This window comes from Cetorhinus maximus, chromosome 9 (assembly GCF_964194155.1).
Source record: "Cetorhinus maximus chromosome 9, sCetMax3.hap1.1, whole genome shotgun sequence".
Taxonomy (NCBI): Eukaryota; Metazoa; Chordata; class Chondrichthyes; order Lamniformes; family Cetorhinidae; genus Cetorhinus; species Cetorhinus maximus.
In genome coordinates, this window is record NC_135887.1 from 109,734,364 (window position 1) to 109,755,880 (window position 21,517).

At 44.3% G+C, this 21,517-nt stretch overlaps 1 protein-coding gene across 3 annotated transcripts in view; it reads left to right on the forward strand.

The window, feature by feature from the left end:
* cdhr5b (cadherin-related family member 5b) overlaps positions 1–21,517 on the forward strand; it is a 69,928-nt gene that overhangs the window by 5,128 nt on the left and 43,283 nt on the right. For all 3 annotated transcript variants that reach the window (XM_078549332.1, XM_078549333.1, XM_078549334.1), the window contains exons 3-11: positions 3,441–3,491; positions 4,399–4,488; positions 6,546–6,632; positions 6,740–6,850; positions 10,396–10,569; positions 10,661–10,751; positions 16,706–16,803; positions 17,902–18,108; positions 18,886–19,005. In XM_078549332.1, coding sequence (XP_078405458.1) covers positions 3,441–3,491; positions 4,399–4,488; positions 6,546–6,632; positions 6,740–6,850; positions 10,396–10,569; positions 10,661–10,751; positions 16,706–16,803; positions 17,902–18,108; positions 18,886–19,005 — 1,029 coding nt within the window. The remainder of the gene's footprint in view (positions 1–3,440; positions 3,492–4,398; positions 4,489–6,545; positions 6,633–6,739; positions 6,851–10,395; positions 10,570–10,660; positions 10,752–16,705; positions 16,804–17,901; positions 18,109–18,885; positions 19,006–21,517) is intronic.

The window sequence follows — 21,517 nt, forward strand, 5'->3', positions numbered from 1 at the left end:
CCTTCTGCTGACTCTCCACAACGAGCTGGAAGGCCAAAGCAAGAGGCTCATCAACTGACTCGGACCTGACAGATGCCTCTTCCCCAGCAGTCCTCTGAGTGCCGGGGAGCTTGGCTGAACCTACCTCCTCCTGCTGTGGATATGTGTCCATGAGGTGACCACCAGATTGTGAACCCGAGCCTGCTCTAGATCTAGATCCCACCGAAGTGTGTGTCTGTGCTGGTGGAGGGCGTGGGTAAGCGCTGTGATGGGTCTTCCAGGCTGCTTATTTCCAGCTCTTCAATGGAGGATGTGTCCTCTTGGCTGGAGGTGAGGACCTGGATGGAGTTGAGGGACTGGCTGGCTGAGGGTGTCGGTCTCTTGGCAGGGCTGCCTGTGAACCAAGGCAGAGATAATTAGTGCATGGCAGCAGAGTCAAAAGCAGGAGAGAGAGCGCTCACAATTGCACTGAGATGGATGCTGTGGCGCAAGGTCCTCATGAGGGTGTTCACTGCTGACCTCACCATCATCGCTGGCATGGCCCATGTTTTCACCAGTCAGCACGATGGCACACTCCTCAAAGTAAGTGAAGGGTCTAATGTGGGCCATTCCACCTCCTGGGAACTCTTCCTGCTGTTGTGAGCCAGCTTCTCCTGCTTGAAATCAGATGGGGAGAGTGTGAGCAGGACACATGGCACTGCGTGGAATGTATGTGTGGTAAGCAGAGCCATGGATGGGATGAGGACGTGAGCTCCAGAGGATATGAGCCCGATGGAGATGTGAGGATGTGTGAGAGTTAGTGATGTTGCCCTTGATGTGTGAGATCTCTGTTGGTGTGTGATGGGTTTGTGAGAGTGTGAGTTGAGAGTGATGAGAAGGGTGACTTATCCTGGCGGAACGGAGGAGATCATTCATCCTCTTTATACACTGGGTGGCTGTCCTCTTTTCCAGGGCGTTGACACTTAACGCTGCTACCACGCATCCCAAACCGGGTTGGTGATGTTGCTGCCCATCCTGCGGCCAGAGGAGGGGCAGACGACATCATGCGGGCCTCCACTGTGTCTAAAAGGTGTTCGAGGGACACGTCATTAAACCTGAGGGCTACAGTTTTCTTGCCTTTTGGGGCCATGTCTTTCATGCTGCAGACCTGGGCTAGAAGCATTGAGAGGTGTGCGCGCAGCTGCACTTTAAATATGGCGTCCAGTGTGAGGAAGCGGCGAGGTGATGGCATGTCGAGCGAATGAGAGTCCGTCCGCCATGGAAATGGCGTGTTTCCCAGGAATGTATAATTAATGCAGCAGGATTGCGACAATACAGCGTGAAAAGTCACCATTGCAGCCAGCGGGTAATACGTCATTTTTCCTGCTCACTACCGCATTTAGTGCAAATTTGGGATGATTCCGCCCAAGATGTTTTGGAATGTGAAACATTGAACAAGCCACATAGGACTTGTAGCTCAGCATCTCACGCAAGTAGAACAAAGAGCAACAGCAAGGATTTGCACAATGTTACAGAGAGGGGACAAAGGATGGTTCCCTCTTTTTCCACCTCTCGACTGCAAAAATGTGTTTTAACCCCTTGAGCACTGTAACTGTTCTTCAGTTCTCTGCCCAAAGTGCCACAATTTCCACCATGGATAAGGCAAGCAGACAGGATTGAACCCCATGCCATTGGCACCAATCTGATCCACACCAGCCATCTAGCAACTGACCCCCAACATACACTCTTACATACATGTTGTAGTTTGGAGCTATGGATAGTGATGGTAGAGACTTCAATTTCTTTCCATTGCATGGTTAACCAGAAATCTCTTCTGTTCTTACTGCCTGCCATTGGTGTATTTTGGAAGGAATTACAAGTTGATACCCAACCTGTTTGGCCACATTATGAATTCACCTTCCTTGGCCATCATGTTCTGGAGTAGGACTTGAACCTAGAGCTTCTGCCTCAAGAGGCAGGGATGCTACAACTGTGCCACAAGAGGTCCTCACTATAATTGTTAAGAACAGACATATGACAGGTTTTCTCATAAATTTTACTAAAAGGATAAATGTTTAATACTCAACGCCTGAAATGTATTCACAACCGAACCCACACACACACATATACACACGCACACAGATACACACACACACACACACACACACACACACACAGGAAAAGAGGATGATTACAAAAGAGGTAGCATGCACCTAAATCTTAAAAGTCCAAAAGTTCACTGCCACACTTGCTTCTCCTGAGATGAAGTCTTGAAACATTGCAGGTCTTTATGGTCTGCTGAAGAAATAGAGTTTGGAGGTTGTTGAAGATAGGTTTGCAGTGGTTTACTGCTTGTGTGTAGCAGAACTGTGTAGCAGATTTCTCTTGCTTCACTCCAGTGAAGTTGCAGTAAAACACCTGAAAACCTGGTTTGATTCTTCAAATAGTTAGGTAACCTGAATCCTCTGCTACTGATGGATCTTAGGCAGAGTCCTGTCCATTTTGCTGGTCCAGATCTTTCTTCCCTCTGCTCCCAAAAATGTGACTTATTAAATGTCCTTATCTAAAAGCCTGGTTTTTGTTATGTGACCGTAGTATCTGCTTTTCATTGTCCTCATAAATGGTCTCTGATGACTTGGCTATTGTCAGACAATGCACTCCGAGTTTCACCTGTTCACATATCGGTTTGATAGAATAGGGGTTTTTTCACACCCATTGTTTGGAATTCCACTCCGCAGCTGAAAAGTCTGCCAGAAGTATTGTGAACTAGTTTATTTAATTATTTGGATAAGGGCAGTCCCTAACCATGGGAATGGTTTGAGCCATTTTAGTGACTTCTCAATTAGATACCTAACATCTGTTTGCATTTTAATGTCATGTCCCGACATGAAGGTTAGTTCCAGAGCCTTGTGTAGTTCCATGTACATTATCAGCAAAGAAAAGGTCAGCTGACCTCACAACATGATTTTGATTTTTAAAAATTGACCATTCTCAATTCTGTTTTAAGATAAAGTGTTCATTTCAAAGTTATACTCCATGAATCCATAAGTCTATATTGTGTGAGCATGTTTTCATGTGAATGTTCCATGATTATGCTCTTGAACATATTGTGGACACTCTCTCTGTGAAAACATTTCTCTCAAATGGACAGCACCACCTGGAAGTTCCCCTCCAAGTCACTCACCATCCTGACTTGGAAATATATCGCCGTTCCTTCACTGTCGCTGGGTCAAAATCCTGGAACTCTCTCCCTAACAGCACTGTGGATGTACCTACACCACAAGGACTGCAGAGGTTCAAGAAAGCCACTCACCACAACCTTCTCGAGGGCAATTAGGGATGGCTTAGCCAATGACGCCCTCATCCCATGAATGAATTTTTTAAAAAGTAATCACTTTTTTTAGTAATTATATATAAAGTTAAGAGTGACAAAAGAGCACCATTTATTGTTTGATATTGATGTGTACAATGTTGTCTGGCAGAATCTAACGCATAATGTTATGATCGTCGAATTAGCCTGTGGATCAGCGTTGGTAAGTTAAATGCCTCCTTTAGCTATTTAAAATCTGTTTAAATTCTGTGCAAAATGCAAGCACTCTGCAGCCACCTAGACCAATATGACTATAATAAATATTTTTATTATCATAGAATGATATACCATTCAGCCCATTATGCTCATGCCAGCTCTTTGAAAGAGCTATCCAATATGACCCACTCCTGCTCTTTCCCGACAACCTTGCAAATGCTTCCTTTTCAAGTATTTATCCAATTCTCTGTTCAAAGTTACTATTGAATCTCCTTCCACTGGCCTTTCAGGCAGCGCAATCGAGACCATAACAACTCACTGTGTAAAAATGTTTTCTCAATTCGCAGCTGGTTCTTTTGCCAATCATCTTAAGTCTGTACCTATCAAAATAGTTCATAATTTTGAACATCTCTATCAAAATTCCTCTTAACCAGCTTCTGCAGTCTCTAAACACAACTGAAGCTCTTCATCCCTGGTACCATTCTAGTAAATTTTCTCTGCACCCTCTTCAAGACCTTATCATCCTTCCCAAAGTGCAGCGCCCAGAATTGAACACAATACTCCAGCTGAGGGCGAACCAGTCTTTTATAAAGTTTAACACAATTCCCTTGTTTTTATACTCTATGTCTCTATTTATAAAGCCAAAGATCCAGTAAGCTTTTTTTTGACAGCCTTCTCTACTTGTCTTGTCACCTTGAATGATTTGTGTAAATACGCCCCCCAGGCCTCTCTTTTCCTGCACCCCCTTTAAAATCAAACCGTAATGATATATGTTGCACATGAACATCTGGGTTACAAGCTTTTAATTATCCAGTTAATGTCAAGCATTTAAAAATTATTATTGACAAGAAACATATTAAATGTCGAAGCCTTTCTTTGATTGATGCGATTTTATAATTAGCTCTCATTTATAGGAAACTCTAAACCTAATTATTGAGATCGTCAACGTCAATGACAATCCTGCCACGTTCCCGAGGGATGTATTGAATTTAACCATTAGTGAGGTAAGATGACTATTTCATTTCTTTTTCCATTCACTCTAATGTAATATTTGCACATGGTCAATGTAATGTCCAGTATGGTGACCAAGGTGCACTCATTCTGTCCGTATCCCTGGAACCATTCTCACAAATCTTTTCTGCGCCCTCTCCAAAGCTTTCACATCTTTCCTAAAGTGCGGTGCCCAGAATTGGACAAGATTCAGTTGAGGCCGAACCAGTGTTTTAAAAGGTCATCATAACTTCCTTGCTTATGGATCTATTCATAAAATCCAGGATGCTCTATGCTTTGTTAAATGCTTTCTCAGCCTGCCACCTTCAATGATTTGGGTACATGTACCCCCAGGGCCCTCTGCTCCTGCAGCCTCTTTTAATTGTATCCTTTAGTGTATAACGCCGCTCTTTGTTCTTCTACCAAGATGTATCACTTCACCTAAGAAAGGGTATATTTGCCATAGAGGGAGTGCAGCGAAGGTTCACCAGACTGACTCCTGGGATGGCAGGATTGTCGTATGAGGAGAGATTGGTCCGACTAGGCCTGTATTCTTCTGAGTTTAGAAGAATGAAAGGGGTTCTCATTGAAACGTATAAAATACTGTCAGGGATGGACAGACTGGATGCAGGGAGGATGTGTCCTCTGGCTGGGGGGGCTAGAACAAGGGGTCACCGTCTCAGGATACGGGGTAGACCATTTAGCACTGAGATGAAGGGAAACTTCTTCACTCAGAGGGTGGCGAACCGATGGAATTGTCTACCACAGAAGGCTATGGAGGCCAAGTTCCTGACTATATTTAAGGAGGAAATAGATTCCTAGACTCCAAAGGTGTCAAGGGATATGGGGAGAGCGCAGGAGTATGGCGTTGAGATAGAGGATCAGCCATGTTCATATTGAATGGTGGAGCAGGCTTGAAGGCCCAAATGACCTACTCCTGCTCCTATTTTCTATCTTGCTATGTTTCATACATCTCTGCATTAAATTTAATCTCCCATGTGTCTGCCCATTCCACCAGCCTGTCTCTATTCTCTTGAAGTCTATCAATAGCCTTCTCACAGTTCACAATACTTTCAAGTTCTGCATCAAATTTTGAAAATCATGCTCTGCACACTCAAATCTATGTTATTAATACATACATATATCAAGATAAGCAAGGTGCCTAATAACAATTCCTGGAGATCCCCACTACATATATTCCTCCAGTCCAAAAAACAACCATTCACCAAGACTCTTTGTTTCCTGTCACTCAGTCAACTTTAAATCAATGCTGCCACTGTACACTGTACACAGGGGGACCAGGGGAAGGGCCCAGTCCAAAGGGGGGACACCAGGGGAAGGGCCCAGTCCCACGAGGGGGGACCAGGGGAAGGGCCCAGTTCCATGGTGGGGGACCAGGGGAAGGGCCCAGTCCCACGGTGGGGGGACCAGGGGAAGGGCCCAGTCCAAAGTGGGGGGACCAGGGGAAGGGCCCAGTCCCATGAGGGGGGACCAGGGGAAGGGCCCAGTCCCACGGGGTTGGGGGGGGTGGCACCAGGGGAAGGGCCCAGCCCCACGGGGGGTCCCAGGGGAGGGGCCCAGCCCTACAGGATAGGCATTAACATTGAGAAGAGAGATTAATCAGGAAGTCTGACCAGGTAAGCCCAAACCTGAGTTTTAAAAGCCTTTAGGTTTTGTGAGGCTTAAAAGCTGAGGAAGGGGAAGCATAGCCTAGTTTTTTTTGGAAAATTAATGAATTTGTGTGAGTGCTTGTACAATGTGTCTAGATTTCATCAGAATGAGTGAGCATGGGAAGAGGAGTGTGTGGAAAGCTCTTAGATCAATAGATTGCATAATTTGTACAATGGCAGGGGCAAAAAGGGCTGATCCACATCAACTGTGCTCAAATTGAATGGCAGACCCGGTGGATGGGCAGAATGGCCTCCTCCTGTTCCTGTGTCCCACAGTGAATTTGGAACTTAGGATGAACAAGAGGGGTTTATTACTAAATTAGTTTACCCTTGATATAGAGACCAGCTCCTTGCTATTTATGCAGTGATTTATGACCCCTTGTTTTCTCTCTCTGCTGAAGCTCTTCCCTGTGAATAAAACCTGGACAACAGAAACAGCAACCGATCTTGATGGCGACCTAATCTTCTACAGTTTGGATCAAAACACAGTAAGTGCTGACTCCCAGCTCAGGGGCCACCTCTATTCACCGCGCTATATACAGTATTGTACCATCACTGAACTCAATTAATCTACATATTACTGTGCTTTTTGTAGGATGGAGCAGAGTACTTCCGCTTAAAGACCAGAAACACACCGGAGATTATTCTCAAGAAGGCGTTAGATTATGAAAAGACCAAGACTTTGCAGCTGATTTTATCTGCCGATGTGAGATTTTGATACATATCTCATAATGATATTTTGGAGGATTTGTGAGATCCTAAGTAGCCTATATGATTGGAATTTGCATATTTTGTTATGTCAGCTGTGCGTGGCACTCTCACCACTGAGTCAGAGGTTTGCAACTTCAAGCTCCACTCCAGAGGCTTGAGCACATAATCTATTGATGCTCCCTGTTCAGTCCTGACAGAGTGCTACATTTTCGGAGGGGCAGTATTGAGGGAGTGCTGCACCGTTTGGGGGAAAGTAGTAAGGGAATGCTGCACTATCAGATGGTCAGTACTGGGGGAGAGCTGTAATGTCAGAGGGTCAGTTCTGAGGGAGCACTGCACTGTCGGATGGTCAGTACTGAGGGAGCGCTGCACCATCAAGGGTCAGTACTGAGGGGGTGCTGCGCTTTTGGAGGACCAGTACTGAAGGAGTGCTGCACCGTTTGAGGGGCAGTACTGAGGGTGTGTTGCCCTATAGGAAGGGCAGTACTGAGGGAGCGCTGCACTGTTGGAGGGTCAGTGCTGAGAGAGTGCTGTATGCAAATTAGCTGTCACATTTCCTATATTACAGCAGTGGTTACAATTCAGAAGTATTTCCTTGGTTGTGAGGTAATAATGGTTGTAAACTTTCTTTAATACTCTCTCTCCCCAAGCCCTATACTCACATGTTTCTCTAGTTTCTCCTCATTTCCTCTCATTCCCTCTCTGAGCTCATCTTGTCCAAGAGGCCCACCTCATGTTTCCTCGATCCTATTCCCATTATACTACTGATCACCTAACTTTCCCTCCTGGCTCCCATATTATTCAATATTGTAAATGGTTCTCTCTCTTTTAAATCTGTCATCATCACCCACCCCTCAGAAAAACAGTCCTTGACTCCACCATCCTTGCAAACATTCCACAAGTCCTTGAACGTGTTTTTGCCTCCGAAATCCAATCCCTTCTTTCCGCCAACTCCATGTTTGAACCCCTCCGATCAGGTTTCCACCCTTGCCAAAGTGCCAAAACAGCTCTTATCAAAGTCACAACTGGCATTCTATGTGACTGTGATTAATGTAAACTTCCCCTCCTTGCATTTCTTGACCTGTATACAACCTTTAACATGGTTGACCACAACATCCTCCCCCAATGCCTCTCCAGTGTCATCCAGCTGGGTGGGATTGCTCTCACCAGGTTCCATTCTTATCTATCTAACTGTAGCCAGAGAATTACTCATAATTCCTCTGATTACCTCTGATGTCCCCCAAGGATCCATCCTGGGCTAAAAACAGAAAATGTTGGATAAATGTCTTCAGAATCATACAGGCTTGAAACATTAACACTGTTTTTCTCTCCGCAGATACTACCAGACTTGCTGCATTTTCCAGTTTTTTTTCTGCTTTTATTTCAGATTTGCAGCATCCACAGCATTTTGCTTTGCTCTATCCTGGGCCCCCTCCTATTTCTCATCTACGTGCTGTCCCCCTGCCGACTTCATTCAAAAGCATGGTGTTAGTTTTCATATGGTCACTGATGACACCCAACTCTACCTCAATTCCACCACTCTTGACTCCTCCACCGTTCCTAATTTATCGGACTTGCTTATCTGACATCCAGTACTGGATGAGCAGAAATTTCCGCCAATTAAATATCGGGAAGACAGAAGCAATTGGTTTCCATTCCCACCCTTCCCTAACTACCAACTCGGTCACTCTCTCTGGCAATCTGAGATTCAACCAGCCTGATCGCAATCTTGATGTCACACTTGATCCCGAGATGAGTTTCCGAGCTTATATTTCCACCATCACTAAAATTGCTTATTTCCACCATCATTAAATTGCTTATTTCCACCTCCGTAATGTTGCCCTCTTCGCACCTGTCTTAGCTCACCTGCTGCTGAAACCCTCATCCATTCCTTCGTTAACTCTACACTCGACTTTGCCAATGCACTCTTGTCTGGTTTCCCCCATTCTACCCTCTGTAAACTTGAAGGCATCTAAACTCTGCTGTCTGTATCTTAATTCGCAGTATGTCCTATTCTCCTATCACTCCGGTACTCGCTGCCCTGTCTTGATTTTAAAATTCTTACCCTTCTTTTCAAATGCCTCCATTACCTCCCTCCTCCAAATCTCTGTAATCTCCACCAACTCCAAAACCCTCCAAGATATTTGCACTCATCTAATTCTGGGCTTTTGAATGTCCCTGATTTCAATTGCTTCACCATTGGTGGCCGTGTCTTCAATTGTCTAGGCCCCAAGCCATGGAATTCACTCCCTAAACCTCTCCATTCTCTAATATAAAAGCAAAATACAGCAGATGCGGGAAATCTGAAACAAAAACAAAAATTGCTGGAAAAACTCAGCAGGTCTGACAGCATCTGTGGAGAGAAAGACAGTTAACATTTCAGAATTGAAGAGAAGTAAAAATGTGGTGAAGTATATACTGTTTTAGGGGGGGTGGGACAGGTGAAGCTGGATAGAAGGCTGGTGATAGGTGGAGGCAGAGGAGAGATTGCAAAAGATGTCACAAACAAAAGGTCAAAGGGGTGTTGATGGTGGTGATACTGGCTAAAGGAGGTGCTAATGGTGACATTAAGAGTAGAAAGCTGGATGAGCAAGTGACAGGTGACCCTAGTGGGGGTGGGGTGGGGGGAGGGGAAGGTGTGAGAAAAAAGGTGGGGATAAAACAATGAATGGAAATAAATTTAAATAATAATAATAAAAATAGAAAGGGAAAAAATATATATATAAAATTTTAAAATATATATATTTGAAAAAAGGGGATCAAAAAGTCTTCTGGACTTAATATTGTGTTCAACAACTTTAGATCATGAACTCTCTCCTCCATCCTTACCCCCTTTTTGATCCCCTTTTTTCAAATATATATATTTAAAATTTTTATATATATAGTTTTTCCCCACCTATTTTTATTATTATTATTTTCTAAAATTTCATTGCTTTATCTCCACCTTTTAGCCTATTTCAATCTTTTCTCCCACACTGTCCCCACCCCACCCCAACTAGGCCATCTGCCACTTGCTCATTCTGCTTTCTACTCTTAATGTCACCATTAGCACCTCCTTTAGCTAATATCAACACCCCTTTGACTTTTTGTTTATGACATCTTTTGCAATCGCTTTTTTGCCTCCACCCATCGCTGGCCTTCTATCCAGCTTCACCTGTCCCACTCCCCCTTGTACAGTATATATTTCACCACATTTCTACTTTTCTTTAGTTCTGAAGAAGAGTCATACAGACTCGGAACGTTAACTCTGTCTTTCTCTCCACAGATGCTGTCAGGCCTGCTGAGTTTTTTTCCAGCAATTTTTGTTTTTGTTTCTCTCCATTCTCTACCTAGCTTTCTTCCTTTAAGACATTCATTAAAACCTACGTGGCTCTCCGTGTCATACTTTCTTCCATAATACACCTGTTGAGTGCCTTGGGACGTTTCATTACAGTAAAGGTGCTATATAAATGCAGGTTGTTGTTATTGTTGTAACATGCTATGTTGAGTGAAAGGTGTTATAAATAAAATGAAGGCCTTTCTATCTTCTCATCATTACAGGACAATCCAGATAGTACTAGTTCGACCAAAGCATCACTGACCATTAACATCAGTGTCCTGGATGAAGATAACAAGCCTCCAGTGTTTGAACCCTGCTCTCCCATTCCTAACTCCAATGCAAACATCTGCCTCAATGCAGCCTATGTGGGAAATATCACACAAAACAAGACTGAGGTAGCATTCTGTCACTCGGAACTTTCTAAGCTGTATTCTGTCGCTCACATTTCTCACATCTCATTAATTTCTCCCCCTTTATTTATTGCAGACTGGCCCATTGCAACTGAATCCTCAGCAGATTCAAGCTGTTGATGGTGATAAAGGAATCAATACAGCAATTCAATATAGAATAATAGGTGGTGAGTTAGCAGGAAGAGGTCCATCATCAATCGTGTTATAGATTTAATTCATTATCTGCATTTGGTCCAATTTTAAAGAGGGTGCAGGAAGAAGGAGATCTGGGTATGTACACGAATGTTTAAAGGTGACAGGACACATTGACAAGGTTGTTTAAAAAGCATATGGAATTCTTGGCTTTATTAATACAGGCACAGTGTACAAAAGCAAGGATGCCATAGTAAACCTTTATAAAACAATAGTGAGGCCTCAGCTGGAGTATTGGGAGTAAATGCCCGCACCCTCCCCACCCGATGCATGCTTGGAGGCAGTGAAGTTTCTAAATGAGGCAGGAAGTTGGTGGGCGGGGACCTCCCCACCATTCTTCCTCTGCCCCCATTTAGTCAGGGAGGGAAGGCGCATGGTCAGCCTTCTCACCCTGCCATTAATTGAGGGCCTTGAGCGGGCAGTTGGTATGCTGGATCACCATGCAGGGAGCCTGAAAAGCTAAACCTGTCGTGTTTATTTGCAAACTCCCAGGAATTCCTATTGTCAGGCCTGATGGGGATCCCAGCATCAGGAAGTGGGGAGGGGCTCACTGAGAGCCACCACCTGCCATTGTCTTGGCTGCCGACCTCCCACCCCCCCCTCTCCTGTGACCCCTGCCCCACGACCCATATCCTCACTCACCTGTAGTCTGGAGGTCTCCATGATCCTGGGCCTTACACAGGCTATATCGCCAGCAGCTGCACTGCTCCACTGGCACTGCATGCAACTGGCGGGCTCTAATTAGCTGGCAGCCCTAGGGCTGGCAGGATTTCTGCCCCCTTGATTCCAGGGAAGGCCTGCCACTGGCCACTTAAGCCCCTGATAAGCACTTAATAGCAGCAGGACTTCCCAATGGAAGCGATGGGGGGCTCTCCAGCCAGTGGGTAAGATCCCTGTCATCTGCATTAAATACTGCCCATTGTGTCCAATTCTGGGCATCACACAATTAGGAAGGAGGTTGAGGCCTTTGAGAGTGTAGAGCAAATTTACTGGAATGAGGGATGAGTTGTTCACGGCTAGTTTTTTGACTGGCATAGACACAATAGCCAAGTGGCCTCTTCCTGTGTCATAAACTTTCTCTGATTCTATTCTATTCTGAGAGATTTCAGTTACATGAAGATATAAGAGTCATGGAGTCATCGAATCATAGATGCATTACATCACAGTGTTATGATCCCTGTAAAGAACAATAATGTTTAAAAGAAACTTAAACTTCCAGATAATAGCTGAAAAGGATGACAAGACACGTTTTCGTGTTTCAAGATTTTTACTGTAACAAATGACTAAAAGCCCTATTAACTAAATGCTATTTTTGTAGGCAATTTATACTTTAAACTATAGAAATGAACGGTCCCCTTTTATACTTATGACACATCACACTCTCCACAGAGGGAAAAATTCTCTCCCCGTTTTGGGAGGGGGGGGAAGTTCAGGAGCAGGCGCATGCGGGCGCGCTTCCGATCAGGGGCGTGCCGCCATTTTATGCCAATTAAGGCCCGTCCAGTGTGACGTCCACCAGGAAGCGCTACGCGTTCCCTGTGCGGGCGGGGGGTGGATTCCCTAAGCCAAGAGCGTGCTCTTTCGCGGATGCACACGAAAGAGCGCACCCATCTCCCTGAGGCTAAGTGCTGCCTCGGGGAGATCGGCGCCAAATTCAAAAATTCAGCAATAGAAAAATAAAATTTCCCTGACATGTCCATCACTTTTAATTAAACTTTTATTAAATTTTTAAAAAACATACCTGAAACCTCATCCCGCCCGTGGATGGAGGCTTCATGCTTTTTCTGAAGCCCGCCAGGGTTCCCAGCCTGCCCGCCAACCTTAAGGTTGGACGGGCAGGTCCTTTAAGCGTTTCAGTTAGTTTTTAAACGGCCTCAATTGGCCATTGACAGGTCGGCGGGCGCACAGCTGATGCAGCTGGGCCCTGCCAACCTGAAAATTGAAATGACGCGGGTGACGTTGGGAGTTCCGCCTGATGTCGTCCCGCATCATTTCACGCGTTGGCAAGCGGGCCACCCCCCACCCCCCACCCCCCCCACCCTGCTTGTTGAACTCAATATCCTACCCAGAATTACTGTCCTTACTGCAGTCAACAGTCACTTCCAGTTTCCAATAGGTTCATGTTTTCCTGTCTCGCTGAGTCGTAGACTGCCTCCAGGCACTTCTCTCAGTTTTCGGCGAGTTCTTAAATCCACTACCAGCAGCTCCCTTGATTCTCCTTTCCCTATGGCCGTGCCAGGATGAATCTCCAGGATTCCTAAGATGGCTGTGGAATGTGTCATTTCAAATGGAGACCATCTCCCCCCTGCATCCGGTCTTGGTAGCTTGCAGCCACAGCCTCTTCTCTCTGCTGACCAAACCAACAGCTTCTCTTTTCCTCCCTCTCTTTCTTCTGCCCAAACGCTTGGAATCCACAAGTCTATTTACGGTTAGCACAGCTGCCCTTGCCTTTTGCCCCCAGGTGTCAGAATTTCACACCTTATCAGCCTGTCCCTCGACTAGCCAGACTTGTTGTCAGGCAGACTTCGGAATAGCCACATCACCCCTTTCATTTTAACCTAAAATTAAAGACACACAGTACAAACCATAACAATGTCATAAAGTTCATAATTGTAACAACAGAAAGAGCCATTGAGCCCATGATGGCTCTCTGTGGATCAATCCAGTCAGCCTCATTCTCCTGCTCTACTCACACAGCCTTGCAAGTTTATTTCCCTCAATTGCCCACCCGATTTCTTTTTGAAATCATTGATCACCTCTGCTTCCATCATGATGTGAGTTAGGACAAGGGCAGCAGAGCTTTGGGTGAGTTTAAGCTTCTGAAAGACAGAAGATAAAAGGCTAGCCAGGAAAGCATTGGAATAGTGAAGTCTTGAGTTAACAAAGGCAACTGGAGGGGAGGTGAGAAATTTATTATACAGCATGTTGCTGCAATCTGCAGTGTTCTGGCTGAAAGGACAGTGAAAGCAGATTCAATAGTAACTTTCAAAAGAGAATTGGTGAATACTTGAACAGCAAATATTTGCATGGCCATGGGGAATAGAACTAATGGATAGCTCTTTCAAAGAGCCGGCACAAGCACAATGGGCCGAATGGCCTCCTTCTGTGCTATATGATTCTATCAGTCTCTGTTAATGAGTCCCATCACTTTTAACCATTTTGTATTACTCTCAAATATCATGCATTGCCCTCAACCATTGTCAATCACTTTCAAATAATGCCTATCACCCTCACATATCATCCATCGCCCTCAACCATTATCCTTCACTCTCAAAATTTCCCATCAATCTCAACCATTGTCCATAACTTTGAACCATTGCCCATTGTTCTCAAATACTATCCAGTACTCTCAACCATTGCCCATCGCTCTCAACCATTGCCCGTCGCCTTCAACATCTGTGCGTCACTCACAATCATTTCAAGCGGGCAGGCCAATTAAGGCCCGCCCTGCATGGATCGTGAGCGGTAGCACTGAGCGTTGTTTGTGTGGTCAGAGGGAGGAGGGAGAGCCGGGTCTAGAGCACAGCTCGTGCATGTGCACGAAAGAGCGCTTCAATCTCCCTGAGGCACTGAGCTGCCTCAGGGAGATTGAAGTACTTTTTATAAAAATTAATAATGACATTAAAAATTTAATGACTGTGTCACATGAGATGGGATATGTTTTTAATGGAAAAAGCAAGCTTTTATTTAATTTGTATTAGCTTTAGGAAATCTCATCCCGCTCGTGGGTGAGGTTTCCTAAAAAATATAAAGGCCGCTTGGCCTTTTCGCCTGCCCGCCAACCATTAGGTTGGACGGGCAGCGTAAAATTCAACTTAATTACCTTGTTAATGGCCTTAAAAGGCCTTTCAATTATCGCCGCTGCACAGCCGATTCTGGCTAGCACCCGCCGAACGAAATATCGCACAAGTTCATGATGGGACGCACACCCGACATCATCGCGCATCACTTTGCATTCTAGCATGTGGGGCGCGCGCCTGCACGCTGAAGGGAAAATCCTGGCCCATGTTTATTTGCAAAGGTACTCAGCAGCAACTAAATGTGTGCTTTCACTTCAAACCCTATCTCCATACTACTGACAACTAACCACAGAGGTAGCCCGCACTACTATTCTATTGGTTACTCAAAATCATATGATCTTCCTTAACAGCATTCTTCTTAAAGGTATTTTACACATTAGATAAGACCATAATTACCACAAGCAGAAACTGAGCTTTCATCTTTCTGTTTTGGAATTGTCCTTTATTGTAAAATTATATATATTTTACAGCACTGTAAGAATTTGGTCCCTCACTCCCATTCTCTCTGCTTTATATTTTAATTTATATAATATATAAATTTAACCATTTCCCTTTTCAAAGACATTCTAGGTCTGCTTCCCCCATTCTTTCTGGATGGATATTTCACATACTCGTACTCTCCATATAAACATAATGATTACCTTTCCTTCATTATTTGATGATGATCTGAAATTATTCCTTGAATTCCCAACCCACCAAACAATGTAAGTTGTCCCTCCTGATTAACTTTTTAAAAACCCTTCAGAATCCTCATCCTCACTATCAGATCTCCTCTCAGTCAAATAATTATTTGGAAGACCAAAACCATTGTTATCACTCCCTGCCGGAATCTCTGCTCCCAAGCTACCAGCTTCAACCCTCTTACCTTGCAAATGTCTGAGGCTGAACTGGACTGTTCGCAACCTTTGTGTCATGTTTGACCCCAAGATGAGTTTCCAATTGCTTATCTGTACCATCACTGAGACCACCTGTTCTATTCTCCGTAACATCACCCAACTTTTCCCCAGCCTCAGCTCATCTGCTACTGAAACCCTCATCCCTGCTCTTGTTGCCTCTAGATTCTACTATTCTAGTGCAGTCTTGGCTGGCCTCTCATGTTCCACCCTTTGTAAACTTGAGGCTATCCAAAACTCTGCTCCCAATATACCAACTCCCAGAAAGTTCCGTTCACCCACCACCCCTGTGTTCACTGACTTACATTGCTTCCTGGTTAAGCAATGCAGTAATTTTAAAATTTCCGTCCTTGTTTTCAAATCCCTCCATGAGCTTACCCCTCCCTACCTCTGTAACCTTTTCCAACCCTAAAACCCTTCAAGATCTCTACACACCTCTTGAACATCCCTGATTTTAATCACTCCACCATTGGTGACCACACCTTCAGCTGCCTGGGTCCTAAGGTCTGGAATTCTCTCCAAAAACCTCTCAACCTCACCTCTCTCCTTCTTTAAGATGCTCCTTTAAATCTACCTCATTGATCACCTCTCCTAATATCTCTTAATGTCGCTTGGTGTCATTTTTTGTTTTATATTGCTCCTGTGAATCACCTTGGGAATTTCATTATGTTATAGACACTATATAAATATAAGCTGTTGTTATGGAACCACATCTATTGTAATGAAAAGAACCCCAGTTTCTCTTGTCTCTCCTTGTAACTAGCTCCTGTCATCCCTGGGTCACCTTCGTGTATCTCTTTCAGACCCTTAGAAAGGCCTTGATGTCTTTCCGAAGTGCTGTGCCAGAAACTGAACGCAATATTCCAACTGTGGCCTAACCAGTAGTTTGTACAGACTTAACATTTTTTGTTTTCAGTTGCATTCTGTGCCCCTATTTATAGAACTTAAGATCCCATCTACCTTGTCCCCTGGGCCTCTTACTTTTAAAGATTAAAGCTGACCCAGTTATGTCCAATGGTGCTGATCCATTTGGTATTCTCCCAGGTTTCCATAGACTGATTATTGTTGGACAATTTTTTCCATGCCTGTTCCTCTCTGTCTATCAGGAAACAATGACTTTTGCTGCTGTAGATCCCAGAAGTCCTTGGACTTGGTGATGTCTAATATTGGATGGTGACGTGTGTTGGTTAACTTGTCCATGAGCTATGTTTTCATTCACTGATTCTTATTTTATAGGGGATCACACGAATGCTTTTAAAATTAATTCAAACACTGGAGATATAACGATGATTAAAGCTGTAACCAGTCCAAATCCAATTGTACTAACAGTCATGGTATGTACACCACCCCTTATGTCTTCAAGTTTAAAGAGCATTTTTAATTACTAAATTTGCAATAATATAACGTGAAAGTTAGTTCCTTTCACGCACAATCGCTCAGTGAAGCCACTTTCATGATTTAAAGAGACAAACTCTATACTTTCCTTGTAAAATTCCTTTGAAGATTGTGTTCACAACCTTAGACTAACTTTTCCAGCTGGTCCTTTGCTGCAGAGATTGCATTTAAATCCATTCATTGGGTGTGAAGGATTCAGCATGATGCAGACAAACACAATGGGCTGGTGTAGTGTAACCTGATGAAAACTCATTCTTGGTAAGGAGCCAATCTCGCTCAAATCCCACTCAAAGGGAATACTGACTGTGCTCCCCAAGATTTTCCATCTGATGGGTGAATAAAGGTCATGGTACATTTTGGGAAGTTCTATTCTCACTACAAAGCCTTGCTTAGTGGAAATATAGATTGGAGAATTAGACATGCAGGTTAATTTTCTCAATTGCATGTCCTTGAATTTTTTTTGATTACTTTTAGTGACTAAAAGTTAGGGAGTGCCAACTTCTACACCCAGTCCTTGATCTGCACTCCTATAGAGTATTGGGTAGACCCATGCAAAACTGTTCCTGAAACAACAGAAATGAACAGCTGTACTGGATAGGAAAATACCTACTGGCCTCTCCAGCCATATATTTGTGATGTCTTGTTTAATCAGATTCAAATACTCCCTATCTAACAGACTAACATAATGTCCTGGGAGAGATGACGAAAACAGGCAAATAACCAGACCAATTAGTAGGGAAAAATCCAGAAAACCCTTCTTCAACCTCTTTAAGCGTTCAAAACTCATCCAGGAGATTACAAGTAACCTGAAGGGTGCCACTTGCCCCAAGAGACCCCACTGATCATGAGGGTTCTTACCCCAAGAGACCCCCCTTGACTCTGAGAGACCTCACTGACCTCAAGAGATCTTACTGACCAAAAGAGACACTACTAACCCTAAGAGACTCCATTGACCTTAAGAGGTCCCACTGACCCCGAGAGACTGCAGTGTTGAGTGTGACTGTCTAAGATTATAATCACCTGATTTTACCCCACAGGCTTACCAGGAAAATGATCATTACAAATACACCACAACCACTGTTGTTCTCAATGTCTTGACAGTAAACAGCTGTCAACCAAAATTTGCAAAGGCAACCTATAATGGAAATATACAACAAAATGCGGAACCTGAAAGTATTGTCATAGAACAAGGTACAATCGCAAAACCTGTACGAGTTCAGGCTGAGGATTGTGACTTTCCTAACGTAAGTAAAAGAAAGCAGTGAGTTTATTTGGGGAACACACACAAAATTCTTCATGTGATTAATCTGCACAACCTAACACAGTCTGAGACTCAGAAATACTGACCATTCCTGTGGTATCCCTCTCTGCCAATTCAATACTGTTCATCAGTACCCCTCCCTGTTCATCGGTACCCCTCCCTGTTCATCAGTACCCCTCCCTGTTCATCGGTACTCCTCCCTGTTCATCGGTACCCCTCTCTGTTCATCGGTACCCCTCTCTGTTCATCGGTACCCCTCCCTGTTCATCGGTACCCCTCTCTGTTCATCGGTACCCCTCTCTGTTCATCGGTACCCCTCTCTGTTCATCCAATACCCCCTCTCTGTTCATCGGTACCCCTCTCTGTTCATCCAATACCCCCTCTCTGTTCATCCGGTACCCCTCTCTGTTCATCCGGTACCCCTCTCTGTTCATCCGGTACCCCTCTCTGTTCATTCAATACCCCTCTCTGTTCATCAATACTCCCTTCTCCGTTCATCAATACCCCCTCTGTTATGTCATTGCTTTCTGCTTCAGAGTATCACTGTTTTCTCCATTGATCCTCATCCTCCTCCCACTCCTAATCCTGATCCTGATCCTGATCCCAATTACGATCCTAATCCAATTTCCACTGTCATAAAGTGAAATTGAATATTAGATCAGGGATGGATCATGATTGGCTATGTATGTTGACTTATGCAATTTTAGAATCTGATATAACATATTACTTATCTTGTTTAATTATCAATTCTATTTTGCAGAATATTAACCCCTCAATAAGATATGAAATTGCACCAAATGCTAATTTTGCTATAAACAGAGATGGATTTATCCTTACTAAGACTGAACTCCCAACTGTGTACAACCACATTGTGCTAACGGTAAGACTGCTCACCCTTCAATGACGGTTATAGTACAGTGTACAATAATTGGCCATTAATCTAACCAATGCCTTTGATCAGTATAGATCCCAATAGGTAACTGAAGGTGTCTCGTGTTCCCATTCCCAATTTGAATTGGGGCAGGTGTGGATAGTGCAATTTGTCACAGCAGCATTGGGCAGTGAAAGGAAACAGCAGCCAGCAGGGTCCCTACTGGAGAGTGCTCGCGTGTTTGATTTTGAATAAAGACCACTTCAGCTCTGATGCTTTGCCTGGTTAAGTTGCTAATCGATGTTCAATATTTAGACTCATACTTCCCCCCCCGCATTGCATAAAGGATGGATGGAGATGCTCCTAGTGGCACTTGGCACCTCAGGACAGAGCAGGCAAAGGAAAAATTTGGTTAAAAGCTAACTTTATTTCCACTCAGGAAAATGTTTCACTCAGACCACATAACACAGGTCATAGAGAGGAAGAAAAAAAGATGGAGGAAGTTTGCACTTGTAGCGGGAGGGTAGGCTGAGGGACTCTGGTAGTCTTTAGAGCAACAAAGGAGTTGGGAGTAGGAGACAGTATGACAGCCATAGAATGGGTACTGGCAGCTCGAGCAGATGCCGCCAAACAGGCAACACTGGCTTCTGGTAGCATGGTAACCTGCCAATCACACAGAGCCCTGTAACATATACTTACTGGGATTGGGATGGTTCCAAAGAACCTGCTGGCATTGGCACTTTTCAGATAGAGGTCTTTGGGATTCTGATTGGCTTTAGATAAAGGAGATTCCATCAACACAAAATGGAGTATGCCATCCTTCGCTTATAGATATTGTGAGTGGAGATTTCAGTGAAAGGACACAGAGCACCCTCCCTTGCAGCCTGACATCTCTTTTTCTCCATTCTCTCTGCACTACCTCCTCCAACCTCCCTCCCTCCTCCTCCTTCCTCCTCACTCTTCCTACTCCTCCCTCGTCCTATTCACACCAACCCTCCTTGCCTCTCCCGCCCTCCCTCTTCTCTCCTTCCCACTGTGCTCCCTCCTCTTCCACCTCAACAAAATTATACTTAAACTTTATCACTGATTAGGCCTCAGAAGAAGTTGTGTTCTGTTCTGGACACCATACAGTCGAGGCCTTGGAAAGGGCACAGAGAAGATTTACAAGTCATGAGGTATTTCAGTTATGTGGACAGATTAAGGAGAACAATCCCAAGTTATCTAGAGCAGAGGAGGTTGAGGAGAAATTTAATAGAGGTGTTCACTAGTAGCTCACATCCTTTGAAAAAAAATATTATCAACTATCAACTCCACTTTAGGCAATTTTATTAGATCGCCCATTAATCTTATATTGAAGGAAATGTAAGTCTAGTTTTTGCAAACTGCCATCGTATTTTAACCCTTTTAACTCCTGTATCATTCTGGTAAATCTGCACTGCACTCCCTCCAAGGCCATTATGTCTTTCCTAAGGTATTTGGCTCAAAATTGGACGCAGTTATTCCAGCTGGGGTCCAACCAGAACAATGCACAACTGTATAATCAGTTCCACCACTTTGTATTCCATCCCCTTTAAGATGAAAACTAACAATCCGTTTGGTTCTTCATTTTTTTTTTGGACCTGCCCAATTGTTGTTATTGATTCCTGTACATGGGGTGGTGGCATTGTGATATTGTCACTGAACTAGTAATCCAGAGAGACACAGGATAATGTTCTGGGGAACCAGGTTCAAATCCCACCATGGCAGATGGTAGAATTCAAATCCAATAAAAATCTGGAATTAAAAGTCTGGTCTACATATGACTTCAGATCCGTCTCTGGAATGGCCTAGAGAGCCACTTAGTTGTAATAAACTGATAAAAGGCCTAAAAGGAATGAAACAGAATGAACCATCTGGCATTGACCTAGGCTACGGAAACGACAATAGCAAACTCAGCCCTGTCGACTCTGCAAAGCCCTCCTTTCTACCATCTGGGGGCTAGTGCCAAAATTGGGAGAGCTGCCTCACAGACTAGTCAAGCAACAGCCTGACATAGTCATCCTCACGGAGTCATACCTTACAAATTATGTCCCAGACACCACTGTCACCATACCTGGGTGTGTCCTGTCCCACCAACTGGACAGACCCAGAAGAGGTGGCGGCACAGTGGTATGCATTCGGGAGGGAGTTGCCCTGGGAGTCCTCAACATTGACTCTGGACCCCATGAAGTCTCATGGCATCAGGTCAAAATGGGCAAGGAATCCTCCTGCTGATTGCCACCTACCGCCCCCCCACCCCTCAGCTTTTGAATCAGTATCCCTCCATGTTGAACACTCTTTGGAGGAAGCACTGGAGGAAGAGGCTCCACAAATATCCCCACCCTCAATGATAAGGGTGCCCAGCACATCAGTGCAAAAGATAGGGCAGAAGCACTTGCAACAATCTTCAGCCAGAAGTGCCGAGTGGATGATTCACGTCGGTCTCTTCCAGAGATCCCCACCATGACAGATTCAATCTGATTCACTACACGTGATATCAAGA